This window comes from Chiloscyllium plagiosum, unplaced genomic scaffold (assembly GCF_037043375.1).
Source record: "Chiloscyllium plagiosum isolate Xiang-an unplaced genomic scaffold, Cpla_swu_hap1 HiC_scaffold_8, whole genome shotgun sequence".
NCBI lineage: Eukaryota > Metazoa > Chordata > Chondrichthyes > Orectolobiformes > Hemiscylliidae > Chiloscyllium > Chiloscyllium plagiosum.
The window spans coordinates 83,436,768-83,459,246 of record NW_028270146.1 but is presented as its reverse complement, the minus strand read 5'-3'; the positions used below and the strand labels follow the sequence as shown (position 1 = coordinate 83,459,246).

At 42.3% G+C, this 22,479-nt stretch overlaps 1 protein-coding gene and 1 pseudogene across 5 annotated transcripts in view; one reads left to right on the top strand and one right to left on the bottom strand.

The window, feature by feature from the left end:
- Positions 1-22,479, top strand: part of strn3 (striatin, calmodulin binding protein 3) — a 196,807-nt gene that overhangs the window by 26,683 nt on the left and 147,645 nt on the right. For 4 of the 5 annotated variants that reach the window (XM_043698050.2, XM_043698049.2, XM_087990043.1 and 1 more), the window contains exon 2: positions 19,805-19,908. In XM_043698050.2, the coding sequence (XP_043553985.1) occupies positions 19,805-19,908 (104 nt within the window). Of the gene's footprint in view, positions 1-18,201; positions 18,780-19,804; positions 19,909-22,479 lie in introns of those variants that run through there. The other variant, XM_043698053.2, reaches the window with a different exon arrangement.
- Positions 11,600-12,658, bottom strand: LOC148149432 (uncharacterized; annotated as a pseudogene).

The window sequence follows — 22,479 nt, the reverse complement described above, 5'->3', positions numbered from 1 at the left end:
GAAAAAAACATTAAAGCTTCAGTCAACCTGTGAGAGACTGCAAATTAGCAAGAGAAATTGTTTGGCTTTACATACTTGCATACAAAACAAGTGCATCACAGTCTACAAGTCTGAAAAGAACCCCAGTCCTGTGTTTACTGTTGCAATTTAGCTGGTTGGTTTTCAACTAGGTTTCTAGTACTGTACCTTTTTTAGGTGCTAATCCTGCTTGCACATTTGTAATCTGATTCAACATTTGCACTTTTTGCTAGATTTGCTGAATAATTACATATCTTTCTAAAAGTAAGCTTTACTAAACTTTCATGGGCATTCCAGAGGACAGATTTCTGTATTGTTAACCAATCCAAAATAATGTTGATTAACTTTTTTCCTTCATATTGATTTTATCAATCAGATACTGGGAGCCCCAAATTACTAGCATTTGACTTATGAGCGTTTGTACTCACTGCATTTTCATAGAGAGGTGTAATTTTAAATATCCAACATGTAAACATTACCTCTACTTATAATGGTTGTCTTATACTATCCTGCATTGTGTTTCGACTTGCATTCAAATTGACTTGTGAATAGAACCTGTGGACTGCCTGCACTGCAAAAGCCTTAGTCCATAGAACATAGAACAATACAGCACAGAACAGGCTCTTCGGCCCACGATGTTGTGCCGAACATTTGTCCTAGCTTAAGCACCCATCAATGTACCTATCCAATTGCCGCTTAAAGGTCACCAAAGATTCTGACTCTACCACTCCCACAGGCAGCGCATTCCATGCCCCCACCACTCTCTGGGTAAAGAACCCACCCCTGACATCTCCCCTATACCTTCCACCCTTCACCTTAAATTTATGTCCCCTTGTAACACTCTGTTGTACCCAGGGAAAAAGTTTCTGACTGTCTACTCTATCGATTCCTCTGATCATCTTATAAACCTCTATCAAGTCACCCCTCATCCTTCGCCGTTCCAACGAGAAAAGGCCTAGCACTCTCAACCTATCCTCGTACAACCTATTCTCCATTCCAGGCAACATCCTGGTAAATCTTCTCTGCACCCTCTCCAAAGCTTCCACATCTTTTCTAAAGTGAGGCGACCAGAACTGCACACAGTACTCCAAATGTGGCCTAACCAAAGTCCTGTACAGTTGCAACATCACTTCACCACTCTTGAATTCAATCCCTCTGCTAATGAACGCTAATACACCATAGGCCTTCTTACAAGCTCTATCCACCTGAGTGGCAACTTTCAAAGACCTATGAACATAGACCCCAAGATCCCTCTGTTCCTCCACCTCACTAAGAACCCTACCATTAACCCTGTATTCCGCATTCTTATTTGTCTTTCCAAAATGGACAACCTCACACTTGGCAGGGTTGAACTCCATCTACCACTCCTCAGCCCAGCTCTGCATCATATCCAAGTCCCTTTGCAGCCAACAAGAGCCCTCCTCACTATCCACAACTCCACCAATCTTCGTATCATCTGCAAATTTACTGACCCACCCTTTGACTCCCTCATCCAAGTCATTAATAAAAATTACGAACAGCAGAGGACCCAGAACTGATCCCTGCGGAACTCCACTTGTAACTGGGCTCCAGGCTGAATATTTACCATCTACCACCACTCTCTGACTTCGACCGGTTAGCCAGTTTTCTATCCAATTGGCCAAATTTCCCTCTATCCAATGCCTCCTGACTTTCCGCATAAGCCTACCATGGAGAACCTTATCAAATGCTTTACTAAAATCCATGTATACTACATCCACTGCTCTACCCTCATCCACATGCTTGGTCACCTCCTCAAAGAATTCAATCAGACTTGTAAGGCTTCACAAATCCGTGCTGGCTGTCCCTAATCAAGCAGTGCCTTTCCAGATACTCATAAATCCTATCCCTCAGTACCCTTTCCATTACTTTACCTACCACCGAAGTAAGACTAACTGGCCTGTAATTCCCGGGGTTATCCCTATTCCCTTTTTTGAACAGGGGCACAACATTCGCCACTCTCCAGTCCCCTGGTACCACCCCCGTTGACAGTGAAGATGAAAAGATCATTGCCAACGGTACTGCAATTTCCTCTCTTGCTTCCCACATAATCCTAGGATATATCCCATCAGGCCCGGGGGACTTGTCTATCCTCAAGTTGTTCAAAATATCCAACACATCTTCCTTCCTAACATGTATCTCCTCTAGCTTACCAGTCCGTTTCACACTCTCCTCTTCAACAATACGGTTCCTCTCATTCGTAAATACTGAAGAAAAGTACTCATTCAAGACCTCTCCTATCTCTTCCGAGTCAATACACAGTCTCCCACTACTGTCCTTGATTGGACCTACCCTCGTTCTCGTCATTCTCATGTTTCTCACATACGCATAAAATGCCTTTGGGTTATCCTTGATCCTATCCGCCAGAGATTTTTCATGCCCTCTCTTGGCTCTCCTAATCCCTTTCTTCAGGTCCCTTCTGGCTATCCTGTATCCCTCCATTGCTCTGTCTGAACCCTGTTTCCTCAACCTTATGTAAGCCTCCTTCTTCCTCTTTACAAGACATTCAACCTCCCTCGTCAACCAAGGTTCCCTCACACGACCATTTCTTTCCTGCCTGACCGGTACATACATATCAAGGACACGTCGTATCTGTTCCTTGAAAAAGTTCCACATTTCCATGACATCCTTCCCCGACAGCCTATGCTCCCAACTTATGCTCCTCAGATCCTGTCTTACAGCATCGTAATTACCCTTCCCCCAATTGTAAAACCTACCTTGTTGCACGCACCTATCTCTCTCCATAACCAAGGTGAAGGTCACAGAATTGTGGTCACCATTACCAAAATGTTCACCCACTAACAAGCCCATCACTTGTCCCGGTTCATTACCGAGTACCAAATCCAAAATGGCCTCCCCTCTGGTCGGGCAATCTACATTCGGAGATAGAAAGGCTTTCTGGACACACTGCACAAACACCGCCCCATCCAATCTACTTGATCTAAAGAGCTTCCAATCAATATTTGGGAAGTTGAAATCGCCCATGACTACTACCCTGTGGCTTCTGCACCTTTCCAAAATCTGTTTCCCAATCTGTTTCTCCACATCTCTGCTGCTATTGGGGGGCCTATAGTAAACACCCAACAAGGTGACTGCACCTTTCCTATTTCTGACTTCAGCCCATACTACCTCTAAAGGCAGATCCCCCTCGAACTGCCTTTCTGCAGCTGTTATACCATTTCTAATTAGCAACGCCACCCCCCCTCCTTTTTTACCACCCTCCCTAATCCTACTGAAACATCTGTAACCAGGAACCTCCAACAACCATTCCTGTCCCTCTTCTATCCGTGATGGCCACAACATCGTAGTCCCAGGTACCTATCCACGCCTTAAGTTCACCGACCTTATTTCTGATACTCCTTGCGTTGAAGTATACGCACTTGAACCCAATTCTGTGTCCGCAAGTATTCCCTGTCAGTGCTGCCTTCTTCACAGCCTCCCCACACACTTGGACATCCTGACAAACAGCTAGCCTACTTGCTGGACTACAAGTCCGGATCCCATCCCCCTGCCAAATTAGTTTAAACCCCTCCGAAGATAGCTAGCAAACCTACCCCCAGGATATTGGTGCCCTTCTGGTTCAGGTGCAACCCGTCCTGCTTGTACAGGTCCCACCTTCCCCAGAATGCAGTCCAATTGTCCAAATACCTGAAGCCCTCCCTCCTTCACCATCCTTGCAGCCACGTGTTCAACTGCACTCTCTCCCTATTCCTTGCCTCACTGTCATGTGGCATCGGCAACAACCCAGAGATGACGACTCAGGCTGGAAGCTGAAAGCTAGGACAGACAAACTCCCTGAGCTCTTGAATGACCTCCCCACCTCTCTTCCTACCTATGTCGTTGGTGCCAACGTGCACCACGACTTCTGGCTGCACACCCTCCCCCTTAAGGATTCTGAAGACACGGTCCGAGACGTCTCGGACCCTGGCACCCGGGAGGCAACAAACCATCCGAGAGTCTCGTCCATGCCCACAGAATCGCCTGTCCGTCCCTCTAACTAGAGAGTCTCCTATAACTAGCGCTCTCCTCCTCTCCCCCTTTCTCTTCTGAGTCTCAGAGCCAGACCTCACGCCACAGACCCGGTCACTGCAGCTTACCCCTGCTAGGCTGATCCCCCCACCAGTATCCAAAGCGGTATACTATTGTTAAGGGGACTACAGGAGATCCCTGCACTGCCTGCTTCCTCCCCTTCCCACCTCTAACTATTACCCAGCTACCTCTGTTATCTGGCGTAACTATGTCCCTGTAGCTTCTATCTATCACCTTCTCAGCCTCTCGAATAATCCTCAGTTCATCCAACTCCAATTCCAGTTCCCTAACTCGTTCTGTGAGGAGCAGAATCTGACTGCATTTCCTGCAGATGAAGTCGGCAGGAGTATCGGTGGTCACCCCTACCTCAAACATCCGGCAGGAGGAACGTTCCACTGCCTGCGCTGCCATTACTCTACATTTCGTCTCCAAAGCAAGAACACTGAGTAGCTTACCTGTGAACTTTAAAGTTAGGTTAGAGGAGGAGGATGGGAGGGAGGCCCTACTATGTAGGGCCTGGGATTTAGAACACACCCACTCAAATATCAATCACTTACCTTCCTGACCAGCTCTGCGCTCCAACCTCACTTCCGCCCAGCTCGCGCCGCTCTCTGCTGAGAAAAGACCGTTGGCGTCGAGGTAAGTTCTTTATATATCACTTACCTTCCCAACCAGCTCTGCGCTCCAACCTCACTTCCGCCCAGCTCGCGCCGCTCTCTGAAGTCTTAAACGTTGGTCCAAAATTTGTAACCTTGTGGAATTGGAGCTTTTGAATGTAAGAGTGCTTAAACCCAAGAACATATGTTCAATCATTTGAGAATTTCATCATTTAATTTTTTTGTTGCAAGTAAAATGAGCAGGAAAGGTTCAACTTTTCCCTCCCAAATGTTGTCACATACCTATTGGATTTCCAGCTTTTGGAAGTTGTACTGTTCAGTAGTTTGTGCTTGTGGAGAGCTAATGTGGTCATGATAGCAGATATATTTGAGATATTGCTAAACCATCTGTAATGTGGAACTCGAGCATATTGTGCAAGAGGTGTTTGTTTATCTTCTTTTGCAACTTATTTGCTTCCTGCACTGTTAGCTGAGCAGTTTTTGAATTAACCCAACTTTTTTGAAATCTGTAACTCTTAAATGGTGGCATGATTAAGTATGATTGGAATGCGTAGATTCACTGATGCAATGCTTGCATTCAAAAGAGAAAGAAAACGTGCTGCTATAGGTGTTGTGGCAGAAGAGTGTGTTGTGATATCGTTTTTTTAACTTTGCCTTGGCTGTCTCACTTTGAGCATCCAAGCCCTTGAACCAGCAGAGTATCTCTTCACTGTTGTATTAAGTTAACAATCTCACAACACCAGGTTATAGTCCAACAGGTTTATTTGAAAGCTTTCAGAGTGCTACTCTCTCAACAGGTAACTAGTGCGGCATGAACATAAGACACAGAATTTATAACAAAAGATCACAGTGTCATGCAATTAAAACAATATATTGAACAAAACCTAGATTGTGGTTAAGCCTTTCATCTTTTAGAATGGGTTCATCATTATGTAAATCTCAGAACTTTTTAAGTCACACTCTTGAGATAATTTAAGGTGACAACTCAGCACAGACAATGCATTAAAGGTGTGAGGTTAGAGTATCCCAATCTTGACTTGGACTGGTTCTATTCCCAGCGTAGGAATATATAAAATGTTACATGGATTAACTGCCTGCAGGTTGTGTGCTTTTTGAGCAAAAATAGAATGTCTCTGGAAATATAATTCTGCAAATGCAAGTTCACCATAGACTAAAATGTGTGTGTATGTGAGAGAAAGAGAGAGAGCGAGAGTGTGCATGTGCTTGGTCAAGTATGTGCGTGAGTGTGACGAAGTATAAGTCTGTGAGAGGGTATGTGCATGGGTGAGTGTGTGGGGGGTCATATCTGAGAGTGTGTGTGTGTGTGTGTGTGTGTGTGTGTGTGTGTGTGTGTGTGTGTGTGTGTGTGTGTGTGTGTGTGTGTGTGTGTGTGTGTGTTGTAGTGGGGTCACCTGCGGTGTGACATGAACCCAAGGTCCCGGTTGAGGCCATCCAAGCAGATGCAGCGACAACGGATGAATGGACACTGCACAACATTCGCCAAACAGGGGTGTTCCCTTTCAGTCATGAACACTTCAGCCATCAGGGACATTCAGCCTCGGATCTTCGGGTAACCATTCTCCAAGGCAGACTTATAGATATGCAAAAACGCAGAGTGGCTGAGCAGAAGCTGATAGCCAAGTTTGGTATCCATGTGGATGGCCTCAATCAGGACCTTGGGTTCATATCACTGTACAGGTCTATGGGGAAAAGGCAGATTATTGGCACTAGATGTTAGAGCTGGACTGGATAATATAGCCAGTGCAAGGACAGTGGGCCAAATGGCCACCTTTGGCATCATCATAATAAGATTCTTTGATTTTTTTTCCCTCACTACACTAAACAGTCTCTCTCACTCACACATGCGCACGCACACATAACCACACACTGAATAGACTAGGACTATTTTCCTTGGGGATGACCTTATAGAGGTTTATAAAATCATGAGGGGCACGCATAGGATAAATAGGCAAAGTCTTTTCCCTGGGGTAGGGCAGTCCTGAACTAGAGGGCATAGGTTTAGGGTGAGAGGGGAAAGATATAAAAGAGATCTAAAGGGCAACCTTTTCATGCAGAGGGTGGTATGTTTATGAAATAAGCTGCTAGAGGAAGTGGTGGAAGCTGGTACAATTGCAACATTTAAAAGGCATCTGGATGGGTATATGAATAGGAAGGGTTTGGAGGGATATGGGCTGGGTGCTGGCAAGTGGGACTAGATTGGGTTGGGATATCTGGTCAGCATGGACGAGTTGGACCACAGGGTCTGTTTCCGTGCTGTACTTGTTTATGAATCTCACGCTTTTCTGATACTCTGATCTTGTGCTATAAATTCTCTGTCTTATGATCCTGTCCCACGAGTTACTTGATGAAGGAGCAGCGCTCTGAAAGCTAGTGCTTCCAAATAATGGTACGTAACCTGGTGTTGTGTGATTTTTAACTTTGTCCACCCCAATCCAACACCGCACCTCCATATCAGTGTTGTACTGTTCATGAAAAATTCTGTAACTTTCCCAGCATCATCAATCAGGTGTACAGTAATTGCAAGATAGCTGGATCACAATTTCCACAATCTGCAAAATGCTAGAAATAGTCAAAAGGTCTGACATTTAAGACCTCTAGACACACCAAATTGTCTTTGCACAGATGCTGTCAGCCTATGTGTTTACAACACTTTGTATTTTAGATTTATAGCATCTGCAGTATTTAGTATTTATTTTAGAGATTGTTTGTCACCATAGCAATGCCTTTCAAGTATTGTGTTGCAAAAGTCTGATTTGTGTTTTAGAATATAACTTCAAGGAATCAAAATTTTACCTGGAGATAAATGAAAACACCTGGTTAAGAAACTGATAAAATCAATGTTGATGTAAATATAAATATAATTCAAGCAAGCCTGGATTTGTTACACAATCACAGAATCATATTATTATGATGCAGAAGAAGGCTATTTGGCCCATTTGTCTTGCACTGGCTATATTACCCAGTCCAGCTCTAACATCTATTGCCAATCATCTGTCTTTTCTCATTGCACAATGTTATCATCCAAAAAACAATCTGAAGTCGTCTTGAATTCCTCAATGAAAGCTATGTCTACCACATTTTCAGGCAGTACATTCAAGATCCGAACAACTCAGAAAACCTTTTTCTCGGTTCACCTTTGTTTAGTTCATATTACTTTCATTCTAAGCCCTCTCGTTGTTATTTCCTTTACAAGCATAAAACAGTTTCATCCCCTCTATTCTGTACAGATTGCCCATGATTTTGGTTGGATCTTCTCCTTAGCCTTCTCTCCAGGGAGAACAGCCCCATCTCCTTCAATCTATTCTCATAGCTGAAGTTTCTCAGGTCTGGAACCATTCAAATAAATCACTTCTGGACTCGCTCCAATGCATTTTCATTTTTCCTGTAATGTGGCACCCAGAACTGTTGACATTACTTCACCTGAGGGTTAACAAATGTCTAATTCAAAATCACTCCTTGCTCTGGTACTGTATACTCCTATCAATAAAACTGAGAACTGTATTATTTTAACTGTATTTACTGCTCTCTCCACTTGCCCTTCCATCAGCAATGATCTGTGCACATGTACACCCAGGTCCCTTTGATCCTGCACTCCCTTTAGAATTGTATCCCTATTTTACATTATTTTTCAGTGTTCTTCCAACCAAAGTGCATCGCCTCACACTTTTCTCTGCATTGAACCTCGTTTGCCACTTACCTGCCCACTCCACCAACTTGTCAATGTGTTTTGCAAGTTCACTGCAATGCGTCTCGTGGGATTACAATTCTTTAGTATCGTGCTAACTTGGAAATTGTATCTTGCATATCAAGGTCCAGATCATTAATATATATCAGGAAAAGCAAGGGTCCCAATATTCACCATTGAGGAAACTCCACTACAAACCTCCTGAAGAGTATCCATTGACCATTGTTCTCTTTTCTATAACTTAGCTAATTTTATATCCATGTTGCAAATGCTCCTTTTTCCACTTTGCCATTGCCTACAGTTTTCCCTGTTATGCGGCACTGTATCAAATATCTTCTGGAAATTCATGTAGGCAGCAAAAGTGTTATCTTTTCAAACAAACTTTTAGCAATTTAGTTCAACATGATTTTGCCTTCGAAATCCAGCTGACACTTCCTGTTTCTACATGACTTCCAATTCTATCCCAAATAATTGTTTCCACCTTTCAAAAGCTCTCCACTGTGGATGTTAAAATAGCTGGTTGTAATTGCTGGGATTAGTCGCCTTTGAATAAAAGCTGTCATGTTAGTCATTCTCCATTTTTTTTGGCACCTCCCCAGAGTCCAAGGAAGACTGAAATCTTATGGCCAGTACCACCTCAATTTCTACCCTCACTTCGCTCAAAGCTTAAAAGGTATCTGCATTTGTCTGGTAAGATCAGAGTTGATGTAGAAAATACTTGGATGATGAATAATCTATCCCTAAGGTTATAATGGAATGTGGAGTGAGGGCAATCATATACATTAGCAATACAAATTACTTAGGTTGCAGAATCAAAAAGTTGCATTGAAAGTAAAATATTTTGTTTGCATATCTGTTTGAACCATTGCAAAGCATGCCAAATTGCAATAGAGGAAATGATTTGGGGTGGAACTTGAGTAATGTATTCTTCTAGTTTAATCTACATTTGTGTTTTCTGACAGAAGCAACCAATTCAGTTTGTGTTTGGTGAGGAAAAAGCAGCTGGATGTTTTTACTTTAACTCTTGGTTAATTGAAAAAATGTAGTATTTTCATGGTGTTTTGGCAAGAAATTCTTAAAATGTAGGTGCTCTGGCAGTAACTATGGAGAGAAATAAAGTTAAGATTTCCGGTTAATGACCCTTCAGGGGACAATTTTACAAAATGTGTTGACTTTGTTTCTGTCTCCACAGATGCTGCCTGACCTGAGTGATTTCATCATTTTCTGTTGTTTTTATGATGTTTAGCTAATGTATTTTGCTATTGTGTATCTCAGGTCCTGTGGCATCCATCTGGTATGCAAAACTGAGGTTCATGTTATATTCACGGTGTTTTTTGTGCAAAACAACTATTGAAGTACCTTTTCAAATCTTCTGATGTGAGCAGTTTATTAAAATATCAAGGCCTTAAATCCTTTTAACTTATTAACAATTTCCCTTTCTTTGTTCTGTTTTCAGTAAATATCAGTTTATCAGAAACTTAATTTCAGTCCCATGCACTGATCACTCAATGCACCAGCTCATTTACATTGGTTCCTGGTCCTTCTACATCTCAAATTTTACAATTTATGTCCTCTTATTTAAATTCACAATCTGGCCTCGCCCTTTTTGATTTGTAACCTCTTAATGATTACTGACCCTACTGAAAACCATTTACTCCTCAGACCTTTCACTCTACCATTCGCACGTGCAACCTCAGCTACCAAGGCTTTATTCTTTGGAATTGATCATGAATTTCTTCCTGTTTCTCCTCCTCCCTCTGTCCCTTTTAACAGTCTCTATACAAAAAAGACCTTTGATTTTTTTAGAGGGTTTTCTCCACTTTATTGTACGTTTGAATTTTTTTTGTTTTAATTCTTGCTAGTATCGACATCCTTTTTACCTTGTGCCATTTGATACAGAGTAAACTCATGGGAAATGAAGAACAGACATTTGCCAAATCAATTCATGCCTGAGTGTTCTTGAGCACCCTCTTATCTTTGCCCATTTCAAGCTTTGCATAAAGATTTGTAGCTTGTATGCAGTTGTTGTGGTTGTGGGTATGTTCACAGAGTTGGGGAGTTGATTTGGAGATGTTTCCTCCCCTGAGTAGGTGACATCTTCAGTGCTTTGGAGCCTCCTGTAAAATGCTGCTGTACTGTGTCTTGTGGAATTCATTTGGTTTCATTCCTTCTGCTTCCGGTTGTCAGTTCCGGTTGATCATTGTAGTTGCCGGTATTGGGTCTAGGTCAGTGTGCTTGTTGATGGTCTCCGTGCCATGCTTCTTGCAACTCTCTGGCTGTCCTCTGTTGAGCTTACCCTATGATCGTTGTGTTATCCCAGTCGAATTTGTGGTCCTTGTCATCTGTGTGTATGGTTTCTAGGGCTAGCTGGTTATCATAATGTTTCTGTTTCTGGGCTATTGGTGTTCATGGATGTGGATTGTTAGTTGTCTGCCTGTTTGCCCTATGTAGTGTTTCGTGCAGTCTTTGCATGGTATCCGGTATCTTACGTTGGTCTTGCACACAATGGGTACAGAGTCTTTTGTCCTGGTGAGTTGTTGTCTGAGCGTAGCTGTCTTTTTATGGGCTGTCATGAACCTGAGTGGACAGAGAAGTCTGGCTGTCAGTTCTGAGATGTTTTTTATGTAAGGGAATGTGGCTAAGTGAGTTAGGTCATGGCATGTCCTCATCATGTTGTCTGTCTGTTAGGCATCTGTAGATGAAGTTGCAGGGCTATCTATTCTTGGCGAATACTCTGTAGATATGTTCTTCTCTTCACAGGTTGGGAGTGCTGCAGTGTGTTGAGGCTTTTTTGAATAGGGTCCTAATGCAGTTTCTGTTGTAATTCAGGACCTGATCGTTGTGTGTGGCTTTCCTGCACACTATTTTTTTGTGGTGCGTTCACCGTTCTGTGTTCTTTGTACCATCGCATCCAGGAATGGCAGTTGATTGTTGGTTTCCTTTTCTCTCGTAAATCTGATCCCTGTGAGTATGGTGTTGGTAATCTGATGTGTGTTCTCTACTTCTGTTCTCTTAATGATAATAAAAGTGTTGTCTACGCATCTGATCCAGAGTTTAAGTTGAATTTGTTGGAGGGCTGTTTGTTCCAATCTTTGCATCACTGCTTCTGCTATGAGTCCTGAGATGGGTGAGGCCATAGATGTTCCATTGATCTGTTCATATATTTGGTTGTTGAATGTGAAGTGTGTTGTCAAGCATAGGTCTAGTAGTTCTAGCATGTAGTCTTTGTTGATAGGTTCCCTGTCGTGTTGTCTGTTCTGCCTGATAGTAGGTTGACTATTGTCTCTCTGACTAGAATTTCATCAATTGAAGTGAACAGTGCCATGACTTCAAATGAGAATATTGCCTCATTCCTGTCTATGTTTATGTTCTTGATGTTGTCTTGGAATTCTTGTGATGATTGTGTGGAGTGTTTGTATCTGCTAATAAGATGTTTTAGTTTTTGTTGGAATCCTTTTGCCAGTTTATGCAATGTTCCCAAGAGTACCAGAATGGCTCTGAGTGGTATGTCTGGTTTGTATACTTTGGGTAATCTGTAAAATCTGAGGATGTTGTTGCTTTTTGGTTTTATCCTTTGTAGGTCAATCTTGGTTATTAGTCCTTATTTTTGAAGGTTCGGTAGTGTGTTGTTTATTCTATTGGTTAGCGGTGGCATGGGGTCACACTCCCTCTGTAGGTGGGTGTCAGTATCTGCAAGTAGTTTCTCTGCTTTCTGAATATATTCGGTCTTGTCCATGATAACTGTCATTCTGCCCTTGTCCGCTGGTACTATGTTTATGTTCTTGTCATTTTTGAGTGTTTTTAGGGCATCTCTCTCATTAGTATTGAGTTTATTCCTTTGTCTTTTTTTTGTTAGTAAGGGTACAATAGTTTGTCTGACTGTTTGCTGTATCTCTTCAGTTAGTCCGTTAGTTCTGAGCATAAATTCTAGTGCAGCTAGGAAGTCTGTTGCTTTTGCGTCCCTGTGGTTGCAGTTGAGTCCCTTGGCTAGTATGGCCTTTTCTGTGCCTGTAAACTGTCTATTGGAGAGGTTTCTAACCCAGATGTCTATCGCGTTGTCTTCTCTGCTATTGGTTAGTTTAGTCACTTTGTCTTGCAGTGCCGTTCTCTTTCTGTACATGGTTCTGTTCTGTCCTATGGTGATGGCCTGTTTGATTGTCGCAGTCCGCTCCAGATTAGTTGTTTTTGAAATAAACAATTTTTGCTGCACAGTTTCTTGTCTGTACCTGTGTAGTCTGCTGTGTGCATCCGTAATCATAACTTGGGTCATCCGGAAATGGTTTTGAGTGACTGTGTTTCCCTGGCTTGTGGGTTGTTGATTAGTGGTCTGTATCTGACACACAATGGTAATATTTGATTCCTTTGGCATCCGTGTCGGAATCTGAGTTGTTCAGAGGTAGTGTTTAGGCAGTTGGCACAGAATTCCCATTTCCTTGCTTGTCTCTCGCCCGTAGGGGTCCAAGGTTTGTGTAAAAATTTTAGCTTGGGTGCTGGTTGTTGTAGTTTTAGGTATGTTCAGCAACCTGAGAAGTTGATTTGGAGACGTTTCTTCCCTGTCTAGGTGACATCTTCAGTGCTTTGGAGCATTCTGTGAAGCGTTCCTGTATTGTCTTCTGGAATTTATTTGGTTCCATTTCTGTTGCTTCTGGTTGCTGGTTCCAGTTAATCATTGTAGTGGCTAGTATATTGGTCAATGTACTTGTTGATGGAGTCTATGGCTGAGTGCCATGCTTCTAGAAATTCTCTGGTTGTCCTCTGTTTAGCTTGTCCTATGATTGTTGTGTTGTCTTTTTCGAATTTGTGGTCCTTGTCATCTGTGGATTTGGCTACTAGGGCCAGCTGGTTGTGGCATTTAGTGGCTAATTGGTGTTCGTGGATGCAGATTGCTAGTTGTCTGCCTGTTGGCTCTATATGTTGTTTTGTGCAGTCTTTGCATGGAATCCTGTAAATTACGTGAGTCTTTACATGATGGGTATTAGGGTCTTTTGTCCTGTAAATTGTTGTCTGGACTGCCATGAACCCGAGCGGTCAGAGAAGTCTGGCTGTCAATTCAGAGATGTTTTTTATGTAAAGTAGCATGGCTAGTGAATTAGGTTGTGGCATGTCCTCATCGCGTTGCTGGTCTGTTGGGCATCTGTGGATGAAGTTGTGCGGATATCTGTTGTTGACAAATACTCTGGCAAGGGCTATGAGCCCAGAGATGGCTGAGCCCATTGGCGTTCCATAGGTATTTGCTCATTTAAATACTTTGGAATGGCTTACTTCTGTTCCTAGGTTCATAAATTCCATAGTGGACTTTTTGATGACGATCTTGTCTTGATGCCATCCAGTTATGCTCTTGCCCACAAACAGTCTTAGTTCAGGATATCATATTCAGGATATCATATATTGGGATTGTTCATAAACATTAGTGGGAGAAGAAATCTTGCACTTTTACAGGTCTGCTTTTAATAGTTCACCGCTGTAAAAGGATATAATGGACCACAATGTGATCAATGAAGCTTTGCCTACACAGGTTTTCCATTGAGACCTCATAGATGTGTCCAACTTGTTTACATCCTGCTTTCATTTCAGTAAAGCAGATCCCTTGTCAGCCTTTGATTAATGGCACTTTCTATTCATCCAGCTTTGTCTTCTCGTTTCTGGGAGTGGGTCTTTGGATTTGCTGCTCTCCAATAAATTCTTACAATCCACTCTGATTTAAACTATTATGCAGAATAGGGATTCCTCCAATTTGAGGCAAATTTCTTTGGTGGAAAATTCTGGAGTACATTGGTGAATGCATCCAAACGGCCCATTGAGGGGAAAAATTTGTTTGTTTAGTAGCCCAGCAACTCCCTTTTTCTTAACTTTCACCATCTTGTGAAAGTAAGCGGTTTGGTAATTCCAGGCTGGAAGTTTGCACCTGATTCCTTAAGTGTGTAAGGAAAATCCCAGTAATGATAAGCTGCATTAGTGTGAAATTTTCCAGCTTCACAAAACAATCAGCAGACAACCACAGATTTGCAATCTGATCTTGGGAGGAGAGACATCTGAATGGTTATGAAACCATCATGTTGCACCTTATGCCATTACATTTCATGGAGTTCGAAGTCAATGTGGAATGCTCATAACTCTGTTCTGCCAGTATATCAGAATGCAACCACCTCTGCCCCAGGACAGCATATGCCTAAGGATGGTGATAGTCATGTCTGGGATATCATTATACTCTCAAAGTCTCTTACCTTACAGATGTTGATCCAATTTTGATACTAACCCCGAGTTGGTCATATTCTGTTTCTCTGAGCAGGTCCACTTGCAACGAGTCCAATTCCTCTGTCCACTGCTCTTAGGATTTAAATATCTTGGCAGAACATTGAGACACCTTCCTGTGGGATCACAGCCTAGAAAGAGTAATAATGTTCCTTTGTAGTTCTCTATTTTCTAAAAATAAAAATAAGGAATAATAAGTAATCCTAGAATGTCTTTTCCCCCTTGGAATCCTTCTAAATAAATGTGCAATTGATAATGTTTTATTGTTACTTGTGTCAGAACTGTCACCGTGACATAGACCACCTCAACCTGTACACCCCCCCCTTCCCCCCCCACACCCCCCCCACCCCCCATACTCCTACACACAGCCCTCCACTCCCTCTGTTCCAACCCACAACATCGCCATCAAATCTAGCAGACAAGGGGGTGCTATGGTAGTTTGGCACACCGACCGCTACACGGCTGAAGCCAGGTGCCAATTAGCAAACACCACCTCCTTCAGCCCCCCCCTCAACCATGACCTCACCTCCCATCACCAAACCATCATCTCCCAGACCATCCACAACCTCATCACTTTTTGGGATCTGCCACACACAGCTCCAACCTCATAGTCCAAGAACCTTGCACCACCCTATTCTACCTCCTACCCAAGATTCACAAACCTGACTGCCACAGTCAACCCATTGTCTCAGCCTCCTCCAGGGCTTTCGCTTCCCCGGCCCCCAATGCCTTATCTTCACCATGGGCATTGAGTCCCTGTACACATCTATCTGCCATGATGAAGGCCTCCAAGACCTCTGTTTCTTCCTCTCATGCTGTCCCAACCAGTACCCTTCCAGACACACTCATTCGCCTGGCTGAACTGGTCCTCACCGTCAACCCTCCTTCCAATCCTCCCACTTCCTCCAAACCAGAGGGGTAGCCATGGGCACCCTGCCTGCCATTTTGAGTATATGGAACAGTCTTATCTTCCACAGCTACACCAGCACCATTCCCCACCTTTTCATCCGCTACATCGAGGACTATATCAGTACTATCTTGTGCCCATGAGGAGGTTGAACAGTTCATCAAATTCACCAACACCTTCCACCCGACCGCAAATTCATCTGGACCATCTTTGACACCTCCCACCCCTTCCTGGACCTCTCCATCTCCAGTGACCGACTAACTACGGACATCTATTGTAAACCCACCAACTCCCACAGCCACCTGGACTACATCTGCTTCCCAACCTGTCTCCTGTAAAAAATGCCATCCTTTATTCCCAATTCCTATGCCGCATCTGCTCCCAGGAGTACCAATTCCACCATAGAACATCCCAGATGGTTTTTTTCTTCAAAGAGTGCAATTTTCCCTCCTATGTGGTTGATGATACTCTCCAGCCCATCTCCTTCACTTCCACTCTTGAATCCCATCCATCCAGCCTCAACAAGGACAGGACTCTCCTGGTCCTCACCCTCCACCCTACCAACCTCCGGATGCATTGCATCATCCTCCACCACTTCCGCCACCTACAAACAGACCCCATGGCTAGGGATATATTTCCCTCCCCACCCTATCTGCGTTTTGGGCAGATCATTCTCTCCGTGACCCCCTTGTCAGATCCATTTTTCCACCAGCCGACACCCCACTCCCGGCACCTTACCCTGCCAATGCAAGAAGCATAAAACCTGTGCCCACACCTCCCCCCTCATCTCCGTCCAAGGCCCCAAAGGGTCCTTCTACATCTGACAGAAATGTATTTGTACTTCCACGCAAGTCATCTTCTGGATCCATTGAATTCTATGTGGTCTCCTCTACATTGTGGAGACAGGACGCCAACTTGAGGATTGCATCAGGGAACATCTCTGGGACACCAGCACCAACCAACCCCACCGCCACATGGCCGAACACTTTAACTGCCTCTTCCTCTCCACCAAGGGCAGGCAGGTCCTGGGCCACTTCCACCGCCAAATCCTAACCATGCAACATCTGGAGGAAGAATGCCTCATCTTCCGCCTTGGCCCCCTGCAACCACACAAGATTAATGTGGATTTCACCAATTTCCTCATTTCCCCCACCTTATCCTCTTTATCAGCACCACCCTCTTGACACTTTCATAGAACATAGAAAAATACAGCGCAGTACAGGCCCTTTGGCCCTCGATGTTGCGCCGATCCAAGCCCACCTAACCTACACTAGCCCACTATCCTCCATATGCCTATTCAATGCCCGTTTAAATGCCCATAAAGAGGGAGAGTCCACCACTGCTACTGGCAGGGCATTCCATGAACTCACGACTCGCTGAGTAAAGAATCTACCCCTAACATCTGTCCTATACCTACCACCTCTTAATTTAAAGCTATGTCCCCTCGTAATAGCTGACTCCATACTTGGAAAGAGATTCTCATGGTCAACCCTATCTAAACCCCTAATCATCTTGTACGCCTCTATCAAGTCACCCCAAACCTTCTTTTCTCCAATGAAAACAGCCCCAAGTGCCTCAGCCTTTCCTCATACGATCTTCCTACCATACCAGGCAACATCCTGGTAAACCTCCCCTGCACCGTTCCAGTGCCTCCACATCCTTCCTATAGTATGGTGACCAAAACTGCACACAATACTCCAGATGCAGCCACATCAGAGTCTTATACAACTGCAACATGACCCTCAGGGCTCCGGAACTCAATTCCTCTACCAATAAAAGCCAGTACGCCATATGTCTTCCTCACCGCACTATTTACCTGGGTGGCAACGTTCAGAGATCTGTGTACATGGACACCAAGATCCCTCTGCTCATCCACACTACCAAGTATCTGACCACTGGCCCCGTACCCCGTCTTTTTGTTACTCTTACCAAAGTGAATCACCTCACACTTACCTACATTGAACTCCATTTGCCACCTTTCTGCCCAGCTCTGCAACCTATCTATATCCCGCTGTAACCTGACACATCCTTCCTCACTGTCAACAACTCGACCGACTTTCATATCATCCGCAAACTTGCTCACCCAACCTTCTAGCCCCTCCTCCAGGTCATTTATAAAAATGACAAACAGCAATGGTCCCAAAACAGATCCTTGAGGAACACCACTAGTAACTGCACTCCAAGATGAACCTTTACCATCAACTACTACCCTCTGTCTTCTTCTAGCCAGCTAATTCCTAATCCAAACCTCCAACTTACCCTCAGTGCCATACCTCCGTATTTTTTGCAGTAGCCTACCATGGGGAACCTTATCAAATGCCTTACTAAAATCCATATACACCACATTTACCGCTTTACCCTCGTCTACCTCCTTAGTCACCTTCTCAAAGAATTCAATAAGGTTTGTGAGGCACGACCTGCCCTTCACAAAACCATGCTGACTATCCTTGATCACATTATTCCTATCCAGATGTTCATAAATCCTATCTCTTACAATTCTCTCTAAGACTTTGCCCACAACAGAAGTGAGACTCACCAGCCTATAGTTACTAGGGTTATCCCTACTCCCCTTCTTGAACAAGGGAACCACATTTGCTATCCTCCAGTCTACTGGCACTATTCCTGTAGACAACGAGGACATAAAAATCAAGGCCAATGGCTCTGCAATCTCCTCCCTTGCTTCCCGGAGAATCCTTGGATAAATGCCATCAGGCCCAGGGGACTTATCTATTTTCACCCTTTCCAGAATTTCCAACACCTCTCCCCTACATACCTCAAAGCCGTCCATTCTAATTAATTGTGACTCAGTATTCACATCGGCAACAATGTCCTGTTCCTGAGTGAATACTGACGAAAAGTATTCATTCAGTGTCTCCCCAATCTCTTCAGCCTCCACACGCAACTTCCCACTACTATCCTTGACTGGACCTATTCCTACCCTAGTCATTCTTTTATTTCTCAGGAATGGAACAGAGAATTCGGCCTTGAAAGCTTTAATTAGCATCTTTCAGTTTTTGTCTGTTGTTATTTGCCATATTGTTATTTTATGTTGTACAGTTGAAGTGACTTCATCACATTTTTAATAAACAATTTCTATTGTCATTCTTTGAAATGTCAAATTAGTTGTGTGGACTTGATGTCAGAAGATTGATTGAAAAATCTTTAAAAAGAGCAAAAAGGTTGGCCTGCATTTAGCTTGGGTCATCTATCAACAAAGTTTCACTGGACTCAGGTTTGCTCCTTTTGCATTCATTTGTTGCTCAACCATCTTAGGATGCATGTGTTTGCGTTTCCTGTCATTTGTGTGTCAGCTGTGATGGGGATCAGTTTTTAAAAAGCTTCCAACACCAAAGAGAGAATTGCCCTTTGAATAATCAGAAATGACCACTTGTTAGTGATTTTGAGAGAAATGGTAAGAGAGGAAAGATTTAAAAGGGACCTGAGGGGAAATATTTTCACGCAGAGGGTGTTGCTGGAAAGAACAGCCACAGGAAGTGGTGGCGGTTGGTACAACTACAACATTTAAAAGGCATCTGGATGGGTATATTAATAGGAAAGGTTTAGAGAGATATGGGGCAAATGCTGGCAAATGGGACTGGATTAATTTAGGATATCTGGTTGGCATGGACAAGCTGGACCAAACAATCTGTTTCTGTGCTATATAACTCTGACTCCATATCATATTAAATTTGTGGTAATAATGTTGAAGCTGTCTGTGTTTGCCATTATTAGTACATTTAACTGTCAGAAACCTCTGGTATCTGCATGCACTGTTTTATTGTATAGTTGCTGTTATGTTCTTCACAGAATAATTAAAAATCAATGATTTTTTTCGTGAACTTCAATTTACGTTTATTCCTGTAATGAAGATAATGGAAGTGCTCTTGTTCTACCAAGAGTTACTGAGTTGCAACAAAATGCTAAGCCATAAGTAGCTGAACAGCCTCTCTGACCATGGAAAACTAACTTTCCAAATGTGGATTCCTATTGGTTAAGCAGGACATGCAAAGTTTACAGATTTTTAGTTTAGACTGTTTCCTTTTGTACTGTGTTACCCATATCCTCATTTGGTTTGAAGTTCACTTTCTGTTCAATGAAATATATTTGCTTACCTTCGCCTTTTTTCCCTCTAGCGCACATGATGTTTCATGAGTACCAGTGTTGTTTAATAATTTTTTCTTTATTTTTGAGGATTTGAAAAAATCTTTGCAGTAATATTGATATACTGATTTATCTATTTAATTCTTTGTTAAACAGGCTCGGATAGCATTTTTACAAGGAGAAAGGAAAGGTCAGGAAAACTTAAAGAAGGACCTAGTAAGAAGAATAAAAATGTTAGAATATGCTTTAAAACAAGAACGGTGAGTGTTTTGCTTTCTTGTTTGTACTACAGATTTTCTGTTGTTGACTAGAATCCTATTGGATTTAATTTGCATTTAAATACCAACTTAATTAATGTTGAATGTAATAATTTAAGGCCTATTCATTTTCAGCAAAGTGGGATTAAAATTTATCTTGATTTTGAAGCTTGTATCAGCATAGTTGTTCACATGTTAACTTGTGTTTTGTTTGTGTGAATATGATGTCTATTTGTTTATTGAATTGATCAGATTATTTTATATCATCAATTTCAGTGCATATTAGCATATTGTTCCCAGTTAATTTTGTCCATTTTGCTCAGGAAAGTCATGGATAACCAGCATGCAATAAGTAGTTATTGAAATGCAAGTGAGATATAATTGGTATCTCAACTGATTTTCCTGTTTCAAATAAGTTCAGTAAAACCACAATGTTTTGCTTGACACAGCACTGAATTTCTCAGATCAGGGCAATTCTCACGTAGTCTTTGATTTAGACAGCGTAAGATTGCTCTTTGTAGTATCAAATTGGCCATTGGTGTATTAAGTTTGGTCTCTGCACTTTTTGCGATTCTTTGTAGCTATCTGCTGACCCTTTTGTTGGAGTCTTTATTTATTTTTTCATATAATTTATGAGGGTATGATTACTTTTAACTTGTCATATCTGGATAGATGAGCAACTGTCCTTTGTTGACTGGCTCTATGGCTTTTGGTCTTAATTTCCTTTCACCATGTCCTGTTTCGGGGTCAAGAGTCACCAGGTAACATGGACTGGTATTTTATTATTAAAAAAAGAATTGCTGCCTTTACATATCATAGAAACTCTTAGAAGTCCTTCTCAAATATTCTTGAAAACAGTTACAGATTCCACTGACATATAAAGAAATTTCAGCTTTCTGTATGCTACAGATTCCAGATTAAAGTTGTTTGCATATGGGTCATTGTAATTGAGAGTGGTTAATAAGACATTTTAGCATTGGTTTGTGGCTGTCATCCATCGTTGGTCCCTAGTCTTTGAATTGTTCAAGTGGAAGGCTGAAATAGCAGTCTTTACATCATTTAATCAGAATCTTGATTTTCTGAAATTGACTTCTAGAGAATATTTTGTTCCATGTCTTGATGTTCAATGATGGGCAGGTGGTCAGCATACACAAAGAACTGTGACTTCATATTATGTATACCTTGAAGAGAGCTGACATGAACACTGATCTCTGTCAGAACCCATCATGTATACGTTGAAGAGAGCTGACATAAGCACTGATCTCTGTTAGAATCAGCTTGTGTGGCTGATTTGATCGGAGTGCACATTGAATTGCTGGTTACTGAACATTGACAAAATCCTTCTCCTTGAATGCTGCCTGAGCTGCTATGCTTTTCCAGCGTCTCACTTTTTGACATTACCGAAATGTACCAGAGCACCTAAGATAGTCCACAACATTAAACAATATGTGACACTCTTTATTTAAAAAATGAATAATTTGCCCCATCTCCCAACTTTAGAAGAGAACTCCATGTCATCCCGTTTTCCTATCCCCGTATTAGTTGAAGCAAAACTATCAGAGATACGGTGTAGCTTTACATCCTTCATCTTTATTTTGAGTGTCAATAGTAGAGATTAAGCCATCTGCTGTTACACAATGAATGTTCTTAACCTTGTTAACTGGATTCACATAATGAATACTTTTCACCTTGTTAACTGACTTTACATACTGAATGCCTCTCCATCTTGTTAAATGGCTCTACACAATGAATGCTTTTCCACCTTGTTAAGCCACTAACCTTGTCTCCAGTACCTCATTATATACTGCAAGTTCTGATCTGATCTGAGTCATGCTTAGCTGAACCTTTGTTCCTCAAAACTCAAAACTTAACTCTATCCCTACCTGCTCATACCTACACTTTCTCATCCAGGACCCAAATTTTGCATTTTCCCAAAACTAAGCCATTCCTACTTGAGGCCTTATCCTGTCTATATTCTAAGTTTTGTTGTGGAGGTGCCGGTATTGGACTGGGGTGGACGAGGTCAGAAGTTGACATCAGGTTATAGTCCAAAAGGTTTATTTGAATTCACAATTTCAGATAAACATTTTGGACTATAACCTGGTATTGTGTCACTTCTGACCAAGTTTTGTTGAACTCTGTCCTTTTTTCAATATATGTTGCTTACAAATAGAGTAACAGACAGGAATGAAAACATTTACCTCAGCCTTTCCTTAGCAGTGGAAGTAACAAGTAAAAATAAAATTACCAAGAAATTGAATCAAAATGGAGGCAGAGATTAATGTTTTGCTTACGGATGGGAACTGATCATCTTTCTGCCATGCGTACCTATTCTGAGCACATCTTGTTTCTTAACTTGTCCTATTTCCACCCCTTTCAATGTGCGCAATGAACTCTTAATATTTTGTGTTACTTAATAGTTCCTTATGTTTTCCCACCAAATGCTGGATCTTACAAAGGTGAATTTCTATAATAACTGTAATAATTGCTTAATTAAGTGTCACAGTATTTAAAATAATTTGTGTTTATAGTTGACTTTTAATTGGGACATATTTCTGATAAAACATTTTCCTT